Source organism: Mustela erminea, chromosome 14 (genome assembly GCF_009829155.1).
Source record: "Mustela erminea isolate mMusErm1 chromosome 14, mMusErm1.Pri, whole genome shotgun sequence".
Classification (NCBI taxonomy): domain Eukaryota; kingdom Metazoa; phylum Chordata; class Mammalia; order Carnivora; family Mustelidae; genus Mustela; species Mustela erminea.
This window is the reverse complement of record NC_045627.1, coordinates 86494943-86511518: the sequence shown is the minus strand read 5'-3', so window position 1 is coordinate 86511518 and position 16576 is coordinate 86494943. Positions and strand designations below refer to the sequence as shown.

The 16576-nt window shown below is 48.8% G+C and overlaps 1 protein-coding gene across 6 annotated transcripts in view; it reads left to right on the top strand.

The window, feature by feature from the left end:
* C14H10orf90 (chromosome 14 C10orf90 homolog) overlaps positions 1–16576 on the top strand; it is a 202075-nt gene that overhangs the window by 132710 nt on the left and 52789 nt on the right. For 4 of the 6 annotated variants that reach the window (XM_032313522.1, XM_032313521.1, XM_032313519.1 and 1 more), the window contains 2 exons: positions 1814–1905; positions 9208–10327. In XM_032313522.1, coding sequence (XP_032169413.1) covers positions 1814–1905; positions 9208–10327 — 1212 coding nt within the window. The remainder of the gene's footprint in view (positions 1–1813; positions 1906–9207; positions 10328–16576) is intronic. The other 2 variants (XM_032313518.1, XM_032313517.1) reach the window with 1 other exon arrangement.

Sequence of the window (16576 nt, the reverse complement as noted above, 5' to 3'; positions counted from 1 at the left end):
CTTTACCCACACGTGCCTCAGTGCCTTAGAGACAAGGCTGGGCAGGAGCAGTTCCCTGCATTTTGTGGCTGAAGAAACCCCGAGAGGATGAGTAACCCACGGACTGCATGTGAACTTGGGGCTGGGCTGGGCTGGGCGGGGCTGGGCTGCAGCCGGGGCCTCGCTGGCCCCTAGCCGGTGCTTACTTCAGAGTTCTTAGCACGATGCCACCTGACTGGAGCCAGGAGATTTCCATCTTCATCAGCTTTATTGTCAGCTCATCATGACATATCGACTCTGCACAAAATCCATGAGATCTTTCAGGTCTCGTATTGGCGCTTCATGGAAAGTAATCTGTGTCCATCATCTCGGATGCCGCCCGCTGTCACTCAGTAACGGGCAGAGGGAGAGGCACAGGCACACGTGCGGGGTGAAGCTGGTGGGGGCTCTGTCGTCACCCAAGGGCGAGGGGAGACAGGAGAAGCCTTTGGATGGGTCAAGAGGGACCCTTGAAATTCCCACAAGCCATGTCCCGACTCCTTGCAAACCTGCCAAACATAAAAATACTATAGCCTATCAGTTCTTCCAGAAAATGCTTTGAATTATTATAAAATGCTTTAAATTGAGTTATTTGAATCTAGGTAAATTTTTAATGAATATTCTCATGAGTTGATGAAGACAGAGCTCTAACTTAGGAATGTACTTCTTAAAGCTCCTTTTTTTTTTTTTTTTTAAATCACCAGCACCAGCTGCTGGGGAACCAATCTTTGTAGGCTCTGGAAAATTCACTTTCCCCAAAATATCCATGTTATGAGGACGGCATTGTCACCAGGGCTCCAGAGAACGGGCCACACAGACTCTGCTCTCTACCTTCCTGTGTTTGTACACGTTCCTGCATTAGCAACAGGTGTCCAGGTGGATCATAAGGCTGCTGGGTTGTGGGTTCTAGCCAGTGCTCCATGAGGAGTGCAAGGTGGGTTTGTTGGATCAAGGAGTCCACATCAGCCATCGTTAGGAACTCGTGGGTAGTGGGGTGGGAACTGGAATCCAGGTTCATAATTCTTGGCCACCATCTGTGTGCCCTTGGACCTGATGATATCCTGGGCATTCAGGGAGACAGGTGTCTCTGTGGAGGGCTGTCCACAGGGTCTCACTTATCCCTGTAGTATGATCACAAAATTATCCCCAGCTGTTCCAAAGCAGCATCAATATCCACGTCCGGGCCACTCATGGCTCCTTCAAGTACTGTTGGATTAAGAGATTGGATGAAAGTTGGTCTTATGTTTCAGCCTTTCTTTTTTTTTTTTTTTAAAGATTGTATTTATTTTTCAGAGACAGAGGGAGAGAGCGCGAGCGAGCACAGGCAGACAGAGAGGCAGGCAGAGGCAGAGGGAGAAGCAGGCTCCCTGCCGAGCAAGGAGCCCGATGTGGGACTCGATCCCAGGACCCTGGGATCATGACCTGAGCCGAAGGCAGCTGCTTAACCAACTGAGCCACCCAGGCGTCCCTTTCTTAATTCTAGTGGTGTCGGGAACCTCTTAGATGTGATTTTCTCTCCTGCTGGGATGAGGGAGAATGTGAGCAGTCCAAACTTGTTCAACTCTTACTGAATCTAGAAACATAAACAACTGTGTGGAAGAAGGAATCTTGCAGCTTAATTGTAAAATAATAATAAAATCAGAGAGCCCAAATCAGGGAGTGGAATGAATGAGGGAAATGTATAAGGATTCACCCCATACCTGAGTAGGTGACCTGAAACTTTATAGAAGAGTTATAGATTCCATTGTATCCTTTCTTATACTAAAAAATAGCAATATTGTCTCCTTTTGTCTAGGATTACGGGACAAGCAGTACTGTACAAACAATCAGATTGCCCTTAAAAATCTTCAGTCTGATGTTACAGAGAAGAAATCTGACTTCACCGAGGTAACTTTTTTCTAACTTTTTCCTAACTTCTCAAGTAGTCAGCAAAATGCGGCCAACTATAAAACACAATCATTGGCCTGTTTATGATGTGTTTGCATTTTATTTTGTTTAGTCAAAACCAAATTAAGGCAGCAGAAAATCTAACCATCGATGACTAAGACTTGTTACATTAAAATATGCACTGTAAATTTAATTATTCTTTTAGAATCTTCATCAACAATTTGTAAATTTGTAGCATCATACGAGAGTATGGTGATTGAATCTCAATTTTAAACCAAAATTAATCTGCTGGAGAGAGACAGAATGATGCCATGCAGCACTTCGAAGGTGAAGAAGAGATAATTGGAAATCTAACAAGCTCGTGTGCATTGTTGTAGCTGCGAAAAGCATCACTTGTCTGAAATAGGGAGAAAATTAGAGGTCATATTTATAAAAGGAAGAGTTTCTGATTCCAGAGAACAAAGCACTCTGTACGCAGGGGTTAATATTGCCAATGCGTCCCACACCAGGTTCTGGCTAATTGACCGACTCATTGCACCCCTCCCACAATGCCGGGAAGGAGGTGTTATCATTATACCCATTTTGCAGGTGAGAAAAGTAAAGCAGTAGCTGCAGTAGTTGACTTGCCCTGAAGCTCCCAGCTCATTAGCTGTCAGGCTCCAGAGCTTCTGTTGTTGTTGTTCTTCTTAAGATTTTATTTATTTATTTGAGAGAGCGCGTGAGAGCGGGAGGGCCAGCGGGAGAAGCGGGGGAATCCATCCCTCGACTCCAGGATCATGACCCGAGCCAAAGGCAGACCCTTAACCGACTGAGCCACCCAGTTGCCCCAGAGCTTCTGTTCGTATCTTGCTCTAAAGGGCTGGCGTAGAGGAAGGCTTATTCCAGTTAACAGATTGTAAAATGTGGACTTTCTGCCTGAAGGAATCATCCAGGGGACAAATGGATAATCTGCTGCCATCTTCTATGATTCTGAGAGATTGTGGGATTAAAAGAGTCGATGCCTCATGACAGATAAAAGTGGCAAGGATATCTGTAAAAAATTGTCCCCCAAAATGCTTGTCTTGGGTATTACCCTTTGATTTAGCTCTGCATTTAGTGAAGCCCAGAGACCCCAGGCCTGAACTCCCACACGTTGCCGAAAGGATGCTATTCTGGGTGTGAGATCTAGTCATCAATACTTAAGATATTTCCATCAAGCCCTTTCGTTGTGGAAGCACCGAGCTCACTGTCTGAAGACGTAAAGATGCCCGGCTATGACTCATCTGTTTCCAGGGAGCAGGAGCCAGACTCTCAGGTCGTGGGGTGGGGGTGGGGGAGATGAGCAGGAGGAACAGTGGGCCCCTGAGAACCACCCCCGGAGGGAGGTACCCAGTTAAGAAGGGAAGGATAATGATGAAGTTGATTGCTACTCTATTTTTTAAGCTTTTATTTATTTATTTGAGAGAGAGAGAGTGCGTGCAAAGAGAGAGTGAGCAGGGGGAAAGGGAGAAGCAGACTCTCCGCTGAGCAGGCTTGATCCCAAGACTTTGGGATCACGATCCCAGCCAAAGGCAGATGCTTCACCACTGAGCCACCCAGGTGCCCCGATTGCTGCTCTTTTTAAGAAAAATGCCAACTGAAGGTCTTTCCCACTTGTTTTTCACACTGAGCTGACAAGTTCCAGCATTTTCCTGTTGATGTTAAAATTTGTTTATTAGTGATCTAGATTTTTGGGGCCATGCAGCTGGGTCTCTCGAACACACACACACACACACACACACACACACACAGAGTCATTTTCTGTGACTGAATTAAATAACTCCCAGAAACCACACCTTCTAAACTTCTGCTTTGGAATGATCTGGACCATCTACTTCGATCGTGTCAGTACTATGACTTTCAAATTTCCCTCCTAACTTTGAGCTTTTAAAGCTCGTCCCCGTGTGTGTGTTATAAGGATGCTGTAAGATGATGAAGCACTCGGAACGGATGCCCTTCGTTTGTAACTGCCATAAATCTCCGCCTCTCCGTGCAAGCCCGTGCACGATTGATCACTTTTTCTTTCAAAACTCTTCGAAGCTGTAGAAATGATATGCAGGCTCTTCTTCAACCAAGTGATTATTTAAAAGGGATGAAATATGGAACAGGGTTTTCATCTTTGCAAAAACAACGTTTAAATCTCCTGATAACAAAAGTAATGGCATCTCCACGTAGACACTTAGGAAAATATAGAAATATACAAGTAAGAAAATTTATATATATTTCGTTCCCTTATTTTTCCCATGCAATTTTTTTTACATAAAACTATAATGTTTATCAACTTTTACAGCTCTCTTTTATTACATAACATTCCATCACAAGCAATTTCCCATGGCATTTAAATTCTTTGTAATCTTTATTTTTAATTTCTACGGAATACGATGCAGTTGTGCCTACCATGATTTACTTACCCGAACCCCTTTTAAAAGACATTTGGATTCTTTCCAGCTTTCCACTGTTGTGCATGACACTGCACTGAGTCCTTTGGTTTCTTGTCAGTGCATGGGAAGAGACAAAAGTTTCAGAACAGAGATGGAGAAAAGCTCCAATTCTTCCATCGGTCTCAAAACGGTCTTCCCCTAGTGCTACGTACCAGAGTGAACTCACACATTTGAAAGCACTCTTACATGCATGACGAAATGCCACTAGGTTGACAGATTGCTTAGTGGTGATGATGATGCTGGACGGACTAAAAAGGAGTTAAGCATGCTTGCAGCTCGTGCGGTGGAGACTGGAGAGAGGATCTGGGCAGACAGGGGGCCAAGGAATCATCTGGCAAACATGGTTGTGGGCTGCAGAGTGACCACGGAAAAGGGAAGAATTGTCAAGTGGAGAAAAATATAGATTTCAAAGCCACAGGTTGGATTAGATGCTTATCCTTTCGAGAAATAAATTGCTACAGAAATGGATGCGTCCTCATCCCAGTGGCTCAGGATCTGATTTCTCCAACCATCCGCCGCTTATCTCTTTCTTCCTTCAATTTATGAAATGGTGCCTTTATAGTAAAATACCTTAAGGCATAAATATAAAGTTAAAAACAGTCAATAAAACGCATAAAACTAGGAAAGCAGTTACCAGACTCACACAATCATGTCTGAAACATTTAAAAAAAAATCAATATCTTAAAGCGGCATTTATGAGAAAGAAAATGTACAAAGGCGAGTGCTGTATGAGGATGGTCAGGAAATGGGTGATTTATTGCCACGGCGAGACAGAAAATCCCACACTTCATTTGACCTTCCTCTGACCTTGAATGTTCTACTTTAAATGCAAGATTATTTTCTTTTTAAATCAAATCTTCTATCAGCTAATCTTATTTTAGATAAAAGATACCTTTCTCCCCCCCCTCCCAAAGCTGTGTTCAGTTAACCCAATAGAAAGAACAGATGGAGGGGCATCCTGAAATAGCTTCATTGGGAAAGATATTTGATGTGAAGAAAGTGATCTCTTTTTTTTTTTTTTTAAGTTGCCCGGCTTTACAAGTAGTGGGCCAAGTCGGGGGCATCAAACAGATCCTGTCTCTTCTCTCTCTTGGCGTCCCAGCCCCAGAAGAAGAGCAGGACACAAAGTGCTACATTGTAGTTTGCCGTGGACCATCTCCCCGACTCCGAATGCATGTGTGGAGGTCCTGACTCCCAGCACCTCAGAGTGTGGCTGTGTTCTGAGCCAGAATCTTTAAAGAGGTCACTCAGGTTAAATGGGGACATTAGGGTGGGCCTTATCCAGTATGACCGATGCCCTTACAAGAGGCGGACGTTAGGACATGGTCACACACTGAGGGAGAAAAATGTGAAGCCACGGGGAGAAGACTCAGAGGAAGCCAGTCCTGTCGGCTCCTTGATCTCCAACATCCGGCCTCCAGAACTGGGACAAAATAAAATGTCTGTTTTTAAGTCACCCAGACTGTGGCACTTTGTTCTGGCAGCCCAGAGTTTTAAGAGGTTGGAATTAATCTGTCATGATTTAATGGATTTTGATGAGAAAATAGGATCTGATTAACAGAACTTCCCCTACAAGAGTAGGATTCGTGTTTTGACGAGCAAAGCATACAATGTTTCCTTTTTAATTTCTCTCAGTCTGTCGGTTGGGGCTTTTTCCAAAACCGAGTGTAAACATCTCAGGAAAAAAACCGCAGTGAAATGGAACCAGTAATCCCAGTCCTGACCATTTGGTTGCCTGCTTGGCGTTCTCTCCCATTTAACTCCGTGGGGCCAAGAACTTTCCTCCGTTTCCTGTAGTAGGAGCTCAATAGATCTGATGAGTTCATGGATAAATGGGTTGATCAGGACTCTGTGCTAGAATGACAGCATTTACATCTCGAAAGCTTCCGTTCACAATGACAAGATTTCAACGTCATTGGGTATGGAACAGGCCATTTCCATTTGTGTAATTCAAATAAACACAGATGTGTTCACTGTCAATACTGTCAATACTCCGTTACTCACCTGGGGTTGGAGTCCGCCAGACATCCTCCAATTTCTGCTAAATCACAGAAAGAGTCAGACCCTGCCGTCACGTATCAAGTCCGTGTTTTGAGAGGTACTTTTGCGTCCTTCCTAGTTTCTGGTTTCCAGAACTTCCTGGTAAGGTGTGGGAGGCAAACGGACTTTCCTTTGGGACTGGGCTTCCACCAGCATCTCCTCCCTCAGGAACAGCTTCAGGACTGAGTTCAGATGGAACTCAATTCCCCAGCTTCAGACTTGAGTTCAGATTCATGTCCGTGTTGTTCTTCCTTCGTCTGTTTGCATTTGATGGACTCAAAGTCCGTTACACCAGCCAGGCCCAAGGCGATGAGATGGTGGGTGAAGCCCTATCCTATCCTTCTGGGCCTCTAGGGCCTCCTACACTGGTGCCTGAAACCGCCAGTGGGGCCCCAGGGCGTCCCTCCGGCGTGTGCTCAGGGAGACTCCAGGAGGTCTGAGTCCTGGCCTGGCATTCCTTCTTCCCTATCTGCAGAAAATCACCTGGAAGGTGGTTAAAAACAGAGCTGCTTGGCCTTATCCCCAGAGACCCTGATTCACCCTAGGTCTAGAGGAGGGGAAGGAAGGGTCCAGAAATCTGCATTTTTAACCCTCCCTGCACCAGGTTTTTTTTTTTACGCAAGTGGCCACTGGCCCAAACTTGGGGAAACATTACTATACAGTATAAAATAAGACCAACACAGCACACTTTCCAAGAGGAATATTTGCTTTTTCTTTCAAAGACCTGTGTCAAAGGAATTCCTACCAGGTACAATTATGCACCTGGTAGGATACGCGGGCAAATTATGATCAGAACTAAATTTAATGAGTGAGGGACTGTGTACCGAGTCAAACTGCCTGGGGTAGATGCCAGGCGCCTTTCACTGTTCTCCTTTGTAAAGCACAGCCCTGGAGAGCCTCCTAGAAAGGAGAGGGCGGTGCCTCAGAAGCCCCTAGGGCTGCTTCACCTGCCTGCTATAATCACCCCGAAGCCTGGCCCCACCCCAGGGCTTCTGATGCCCTTGGTCCGGGCTGAGGTTCTACAAGCTCCCACGTTGTTAGTGTAATGAGACACACTGAGGGGAGACGCCCCCATCTTGAAAAAGGGTTCAAGCAGAGCCTGGCACTCGCTAGCCACCTGGGAAAGGGTAGCCCGTGATAGTCAGATTTTTTTTATAAGACGAAGGGACATTTAAGACGACTCTCTTTCTTCTTCACCCATCTCTGGCTATCTTTTGAATTTGCAACTTCCCATGTACCTTAAAAATCTCACCAAGTGTCAGGTGATAGGGATTTTGATGAAAAACAGGAAAAAAAAAAAAAAAAAAAGGAAAAACTGAGAAGTTGACCACCTTCCCGTGGCTAGGAGTCAGAATGCAGTGCGCCTTGGCTGCTAAGGTCCCATGGGCCGGCCCCCCATCACATGTCCAGGTGGAGGAAAGCATGACCTTAGTGGCATAAGTGAGTGCTAATCCTTCTCTGAAGAAAAGAAAAATTTGTGCTTTCGCATCACATCTAAGGAAAAGAGAACGATTATCTCTTCTCAAACACAAGCCCTTCCCCTCTTTCGAAAGACCAGCAGCTGGAGGTTTTCAGAGTGGGCTCACTGGACCGCCTGCATCGGAATCACCGGATCTTGGTTAAAACGCAGAGTTTGGGGCCCCAGCCACAGGCCTACAGGATCAGAAGCCCTGGAGCCCCGGGAACCTGTAGTTGTTAACTTTCCAGGTGGTTCTCAGGCCCATTAGGGAGTGAGAATTCCTTCATCCTTGCCGAGCCTCAGTTAAGCCTCCAGGCTTCTCCTGAAGGCTCTGCTCCCGGTGGGGCTCCTGGTGGGGGTTGAGCTGTTCCCGGGTTATTTCCGGTCTTGTGCTGTTCCAGGAAAGAGTTTGTTTTAAGCAGGTAGAATACTGAGATTCAAAATGGGGGCCTGCTACCCTGGGAGCATTCTCCGTTCAGCCGCCCGTGTGGCTTCCTGCAGTGTCTTACACATACACGTACAAAAACAAAACCAGGAGGAAACGACTCGTCCTCCCGGTGCTGACCTGGTCAGAGGCTTTATTAAAAGTCTCAGCACACTGTTTCGGACACACTAGCAGTTTACTGTTAGGACACAGATCTGCTGATAAAGGAGCATGGAACACCTCGATCCTTCTACTGGACAGAAGCCGTGGCTGTGCCCCTGAGCATTGAAAGGCAAACCACATCTGTCCTGTCCAGCTGCTTCCTGATACTGATTCTCCTGGTCTCTGTGTTAGTTTAGTCCAGCCTGGGTGTTTGATTGCCTGTGTTCCACTACCTGGGATTCGACCCCCACCGTGGCAGGCACGGGGAGCCACTGAACCCCACTGTGAATCAGCAAAGGTAGAGGATTGTGTTAGGGGGTTGGGGACGTAGGCAGAGAGGCCTTGGCTGACCTCACCACCAGTGCTATCTCATCTCCCGCAGAAACCCTTGTCCCAAGTCCCAGCCCTGCTCCAGAATTCCCCTTCCCTCCCCCTTGTGGCTGTGGACCTGTTTTCAGGTGCTCCCACGCCTGGTGAAGGTGATTATTGGAATCTGATGGCCCCCCTCGACACAAACATCGTTAAATAAACCGAGAATAGACACCCAGCCCAGAGAACCAATCCCTGGGTCAGAAGAATGATTCCAGGTGGATCCGGGTTTCCCGCCCTTCCGAGCACGCGGAGGTGGAGTCAGCTGCGGGGTAGAAGGCCTCGGCCGAGCACAGGGTTCTGGGACGTCCTCTTGGCCCTAGAAAGGGAGTTGGCCGCCTGCCTTGCGATAGGCTGTGTGCGTAACTGCCATCTTTTCCCGTTTGCAGGGGACTCTGGCATCGCAAAACACAGAAATGATCTCCTCCCTAGACATCTCACAGCTGATTGATGAGAGTAAATCAAAGGTGGACCGGGCCGCGCTGCTCGTGCCCTGCACCCCGGTTCTGCACGCGCATCCGGCCCGGCCGTCGCGGGGGAGCCGCCCCGGGGTCTGCATCGGCCGCGCGTTCGGCCTCCTCCCGGGCGGGCTGGGCACGCCGACACCGGCCGCGGGGCCAGGACCGGACACGGAGCCGCTGCGCAGCCCGAAGCCGGGCAGCGGCCCCCAGAGGGGCTTCGCGTCCATCACCATCACCGCCAGGCGCGTGGGCGCCCCGGCCAGCCCCGCGGCGTGGGCGGCCGTGCGGGACCCGCGGTGCCCCGAGTGCGGGGCCCAGGGCGCTCCGCTCAGGGACGCCGCCGCGCCGGCTGAGGGTGCCGATCCGCGTCGGCACCAGGGACCGTTCGCCTGCGCGGATTTCTCCAGAAACGGCTCAGTGATGAGGCTGAGGGTGCCCGAGACGGACCCCCGGCTGTGCGGGGCTCCCCAGTACTGGATCACCGATGTGGACAGCCGGGAGAGCAGCTTTCCTCCGGGCGCCGCGCGGTCGGGAGAGGGGCCGCTGGTGTTCAGCTCCTGCGTCCAGGTCAGGGTGACCCAGCCGTGCCCGAATTCCATTTACTATCTAGACCGGTCCCTCTCCGTCCCCGTGGAGCAGCCCCAGCTTGCGGGCCCTAAAATGCACAGGTCGGTCCTGTCGCTCAACCTCAAGTGCAGTTCACACGGACCGACAGCAGATGGCGCAGGCGGCCCGGCTAATGCGGGGCCCCGGAGCGGCGCCGGGGAGCCCGCAATCCCGGAGGGAAACCAGAGCCCTCTAGGCCCCCGCTGGAACCCAGGTCTGCAAGGAAGCTTCTTGCAGGAAATCCCGTCCTTGGAGCAGGTGCATCTGGGGCCCCGCACCTGTCCTTGGAGGGGCTCACGTCTGTTGGAAAAGCAAGGATTCTCAAGTGCGGCCGTTCACCAGGTCACTGGAAGAAAAGGGAGAGAAGACTACAGGACCACGACCGGTGGTGGGGGCGGCAGCCAACTGTCCATCCACATTCCCGGCTGGAGTTACACAGCAGGTGAGTGACAGTCTTGGGAAGTGGGGCCGCCAAATACAGACCCCCAGCCGGCGGGTCGTCTGTGCGAGTCCCCCCCGCCCCGCCAAGGTGGACGGGGAGTTTCTTCTGCATGACTTATTCCAAGAGGCCGTTCTCAGAAGCATCCTCTCTCTGCTCTGCTCTGAGTTGGCCATTGGCAGGTATAGATTATGAGGGACCTTCCCTCAAGGTTTTGTTTCCAACAATAGCTCCAGACCCTGTAATGTCATGAGCAGGAAACTATGGCCCCACATGAAGTTCTTTTAGGCCCATATGACTCCAAAGCAGGGAGAAGAGGAAATCGTGCTGTCCATGCCTAGAGGTTTCGTGTGTCTTGTCGGAACATCTGGGTGTCTGGAAGGGTCCACAGTCCTGCTCTGCTTTGCCTTTTCCTCCAACGGCTGGCATTAGGGATCGCTCTTAGAAATATTGTGTAAATGGAGTTTACGGGTCTGGGGGGCGATGGTTCGTAATTATGGGAAATTTTCAAAAAGAGGCAAGTTGGCAGGGAGAGCCAAAAAGCAAAACAGCAGTTTTCTGGGGCGTCTGGGCTAGAATTTGTTGCTGTTTTTGTCATTGCCAGGACAAGGCAGACTTCCCAGGGTGAGCAGCCCTCGGCACCCTTTACCTTTCTTAGGAGACCAGGAAGAGGGAAGCAGGGCTGAACCTGAACCCAGATTCCTTTCTCTGGATAAACTTCCAGTTTTCAGTTTTACTTTCTAGAAGAGACTGTGATTTATGAATTAGTGACTTTCCATTTGGGGGAAATATTTAAAGATAATAGCAGTAAAACTGGAAATGCAGCATACGTACAGTAATTTCATAGTGTAATTTTTGTCCATTAAGGCTTTATTAATTAATAAAAATGACTGTAAAACATTTTAAGCTATAATGTATGTAGAAATGGTCAGTGATGTAATTAATTTTAACAAGTGTGTATATATTGAATGCGCAGAGATTTTTAAGGCAATTTGACATGGCTTTCAGGTTGATTAGACCATTGAAATGCCTCTGAGTCCTACAAGACTTAATGCAAAAAAGGAGGAGGTGAGCCCTTATCAGTGTTGCAAAGATGGGCCTCGGTCTAGTATTTTTAAGAAATCGCTCAAGTCTGCCACTCTCTCTTCCTCATCGATGAACATTCTGGAAATGTACAACCTACATTGTTGTATGCCTACCACCCCCACCCCCACTGAAGCGTATCCTCATCTTCATGTTGGGTTCCATGGTGTGAAATAAACATTTGGATTTACGGCATTTTGACCAAAGGATCTTTAAAAATCACTAGAGTCGGGTCCCAAACATTGATTTCAGAGGAGAGGAACATGAGCAGAGAAAACCCCCACCCCACCCTAACTTATTTTGGCTTTGGTGCAGAGAATATACTTGATTTTGATTTTGTGGAACGACTGGCCATGTAACTGGTGTTCTTAGGCAGAGTACTGAATTCATTCTACTTCCCATGGGCCGACTTCCCTCAGAATCACTCCAGATCCCAAGGATTCCATGAGGAGGATTCGAGTGGTTCTGAATCGTGTGGGTCATTCTATCACTTGAGGAAAGATATTCACCAAGGCCAGGCCCCCTTTTTGAGAGTTGCTGATGCATGATTTTCTCGTGCCATTAGGGTGGACAAGACAACCCTAATTCTCGGAGCCTGTTTCCTCATCTGGGCGGCTAGAGAACCAGTGTGTTTGGTGTTCTCGAAGGTCCTCTCTAGCTTGAAGAAAGCTCTGCCCCATTTGCCTGAGGTGAATCTGTGAGGGAGAGTGTCCGTGTGACTGTGGGTCCTCAGTCGTCAAGCTCAAGACCACGGAAAGCTGGAACTCACCATTTTGGGCACACGCCTCAGATGCGTTCGTACACACACACACTCACACAGCCCTCCCTGGATTTTCAGACCTTCTCACTCAGAAACTCATGGGCAATGAGATGTATTTCTTCCCAGTGACAAAAATGCCCTTTGTGTCCACACTACTGCATTCTTGCCTGAGATTTCTAAGCACGACTCCTGGGGTTTGACCACCACAGACTGTCCTGGGCTAACCTACCCAGCACTCCGAGGGTGAGCTTGCTGACCTTCCGTCCTGACACAGCACTCTAGCCTTATTGCAAGTACTTTCTGGAAGGGGCCATGCTCATTAAAACTCTGAGGAGCTGTTTGTGTTTCCTGTCTGGCACTGGGATCTTGTGGGAGACATTCTTGACAGCCTCCTGTGGTTACACATGCTATTAGCCGTCGTCATATTTCATTGTTACTGAATCTGATTCTTTTTATCTGAAGGATCCCCAAATCCTGCATGAGCAGCAGCCTCTCTAGCCGCCTTGCTGACATTCAGCCCCAAGGGAGGTGCAGTCTGGAAGATTCTACAAACAGAGGCAAGGCAGTTTCAGTTCTAGTCGTTAGGTCACCAGACAGGAAGTCCTATACATCGTATTCTAGAATGGACATGCACGCAGAACGGTTACTAAGATGAGGGAAGAGGGGAGACTTGCAAACAGTTGGTGCAGGGTAGATAGACCGTGTCTACCTCGGTCATGTCTACCGTGTCGCGTTCTAATGGACACACAGGGACCTGTTCTCTTTCTAGAGACTGAGCAATTGCTTCCTCCTTTGCCCTTCTCCTCAGTCCCCATAAGTTCATTCTTTGTGTCTCCACTCTGGGCACACCTCCCGCCAGCACCCACAAGACGGGCGTTGTTCAGCTCCCTGGCCTGCTCTGAGGAAGTGTCACATCATCTTCGGCACTCATCCTGCCAACGACCCCAGCAGAGATGGAGCAGGTCCTAGATGCCAGGCCCCGGCTGACGTCGGTCGTGTCCATCACTTGGAATCCTCCCTTCTGTAAAGACAGCATCATTATCCCTACTTTGCAGCTAAGACAAATGAGGCTTGAAGATGAAATGATCTCCTTGAGCCCACATGGCCATTCAGTGCCAGAGCCGAGAATGGTCCATGCCCTTGGCTCCGGCCGTCCCCTCTGAGTGATGGCTCTGAGCAGAGAAGTTTGATTGGTGGGGACTCTCTCGGGGGTAGGCCCCTTCTCCATGGTCACCACAATGGGAATGTTTGAAGACCACTCATGGATGTATGGAGTAATAGTAGTCTCTGGTGGCCAGAATCTATCAGGAGAGTGATGTATACAGTGAATTTCTAATTAAATGTAGTAAGCCACGTCCTTTGGTGTACAGTTAGGATTTATTGCTCGGAAATCCTTCCCAGCCTGAAACCCCATTCTTTGTGCTGTTCTGTGGGATGCGCAGTATTGGTCCAAGTCGTTCTCTCTCTGCCGGGTGTTGTGTGCCTAAAACAGCATTGACTTTGATACATGACTTATTGCTGGTTTCATCTGGCATCTGTGGCCTAGATCTGAAGCTTTCCCCTATTTCCAAGACATCCATGGAAGTTCATTAGATGTTTTTGGAGAAGAGACTTATGAATGCACTTTTTTGATTTGCCCCAAACATTGATGTTCTGTGATGGGCTCTCTGTCTCCCTGTGCCCCGGCCAGCATTTGGGCTGCTGGTGGCCTTGGTCTGAGAAGTCTCCAGTGGAGCTTAGTATCACTGGGGATCAAAGGTGTGCGTGGCTGAAGAGGACTCCCTGGAGAGGAGTGACGGGACCCCCTGCAGGTTCACGAAGTGACCACTGTGTCTGCCAGTGTTCTGATGCGCTAATCTAATGCAGGTTTAGTGAGGCAGCTTTATGTCCTGAAGAAAGACCTTCCATTGCTCAAGGGAAAATGACAGACTCTCTGCATACACATGCCTACCAGAACGATCTGCATTAGGCTCTGCTCCTTCAGAACTTCTTACTAGAGGAGCCAGAAGACATTTGAGGAGCCCTTATTTTACAAATAGGACTTCTCTTTAATGATCTAAAACTGAGGTCTGTGAGCTTTCTTTTTGGTAAAGAGCCTGATGGTTTCCATAGCAACTGCTCAACTCAAGCAGCCCCAGACAATGCATAAATCAGGGAGTGTGGACATGCTCTAATAAAACTTTATTCCCAAGAACAGGCAGTGGCCCGATTTGGCCGACTGGCTGAAACTGGCAGATTCTGAATCATTCATCTCCAAAACAAACTTTACCCTGTTTGCCAGTCGTGCATGTGGGATCCTCTGGAAACCCAGCTCTGAGGTGGAGGTTAACGGACATTTATGGGGGAGCAGTCTTGGCCTCCGTATATAGGAAGAGAAAAAAAAAGCAGGAATAAGCCGAGGGAGAAGTACTCTGTGATGCAGGCGGGGGTTAGCAAGAAGTTTCTGAGGGAGAGGGTTTTAGAGCGATTCTTGAAGCACAAGTGGGGCAGCCTTCGTGTGCCAAAGCTTTGAATCGTGGCACTTCGGAGTGGTTGAGACGGTCCTTGCATCTTACCCACGTGTAAGTGGGGCCATGAGGCTGGGAGGTGAACTTGGATCACAGTCATGGTCAGGGTTAGAGGCTGAGAGACCAGAATAAGGATTTAAAACTTTATCCTAAGTGTAGCGCGATGCTGTGATGCAGCGTATGTGAGAAGATGGTCCTGCTTCTCAGAGGGTGAGAGATGGCAGCAGGTGAGGCCGTTGCTGTGGAGAACGTGAGGGCTGGACTGGAAGCTGGGGAGGGAGAAGTCCGATGGTGGAATCCGCAAGCCTCGGGGAGCTGGTGAGCTCGAGAGGAGGGAGGCAGAGTGGGGGCAAGGTGGACTCTAGATTTCTGACTAAAGCATCTAGAGGAGGTGCTGTTTCGTGTATAGACTATTTCTTAAAGCAGATTTAGGTTCACAGCAAGTTTGAGAGAAAGGTACAGAGATTTCCCACGTATGTCACGTCCCACACGCACAACCTCCTGCCTATGCACATCCCCACCCGAGCGGTTCATCTGACACAACCGGCGAACCTACGATGACATGTCATCATCACACAAAGTCCGTCGTTCACGTGAGGGTTTACTGTCGGTGCTGGGCATGCTGTGGGTTGGAACAAATGTGTAATGACACGTACCCGCTGCTGTCGTATCAGAGAAGAGTTTCACTGCTCTAAAAACCCTCTGTGTTCTGCCTGTTCATCTCTCCCTCCCACTAACCCCTGGCAACCACTGATCATTTTACGGTCACCATGGTTTTGCCATGTCTGGAATGTTCTGTAGTTGGAATCCTACGCTATGTGGTCTTTTCACATCGTCTCCTTTCTCTTAGCAATTTGCATTTAAGATTCCTCTTTGTTTTTTCTAGACTGGGTAGCTCATTTGTGTTTAGCGCTGAATAACAATACTCCATTGTCTGGACAGACCGGCCTTTCGGACATCTTGGTGGCTTCTAAGTTGGGAGATTATGAATAAAGCTGCTATAAACATCTGGGCAGAGGTTTTTGTGTGGATGTAAGTTTTCAGCTCCTTTGGGGAAGCACCAAGGAGTGTGATTGCCAGATCACGTGGTCAGAGTATGTTTAGTTTTTGTTGGTTTGTTTGTTTACTTCTACAGAAAGCTTTCCCAGAGTATGTTTAGTTTTGTAAGAAGCTGCCGCGCTGTCTTCCAGGGTATGACTGTGCCATTTTGCTTTCCCACCAGCAAGCAAGGAGAGCTTTCACTGTTCCAGCGCTCACTAGCATTTGGTGTGGTCCGCCTTCTGGATCTGGGCCATTCTAATGGGTGCTAGGCGATATCTCACTCTTGTTTTACTTTGCAGTTCCCAGATGACATAGGCCACAGAGCATCCTTCCGCAGGCTTTATTTGCCCTCTGTGTCTTTCCTTTGGTGGGGTGCCTGTTCAGGTCTTGGCCCACTTTTTAATGGAGCTGTTTGTTTTCTTCTTGTCAAGCTTTAAGAGTTGTTTGTGTATTTTGGATAACAGGGGAGGAGAGTTTTACCCAGACGCGGAGGAGGTGAAGACAAGCAGAGAGGACTCGAGCGCCACTGTGAGCTTAGGGTACGTTTGAAGTGCGGTGGGACCTTCCAGCACAGTCGGCAAGCTGGAGGTTGGGCCCATGAGTCTAGAGCTCAGGAGAGTGTTCTAGGCTACAGGTGTGGTTGGGAGGCTTCTTCCTAGGGCCAGTGTTTTATGCTGCAGGAGAGTTTGAGAGTGTCTAGAGAAAGAGAGGGACAGGCACTGAAAAAGGTCGGGATGCAAATATTTGAGGTCTGGCAGGAGCAGCAACATTTCCGCTCCGTGGTGGTGCTCAGACTGCCCCCGATTTTCTGTGCTGGGGTCTTAGCGCCCCCTGAGCTGGGCCACGTGCTTCATGGCTTTT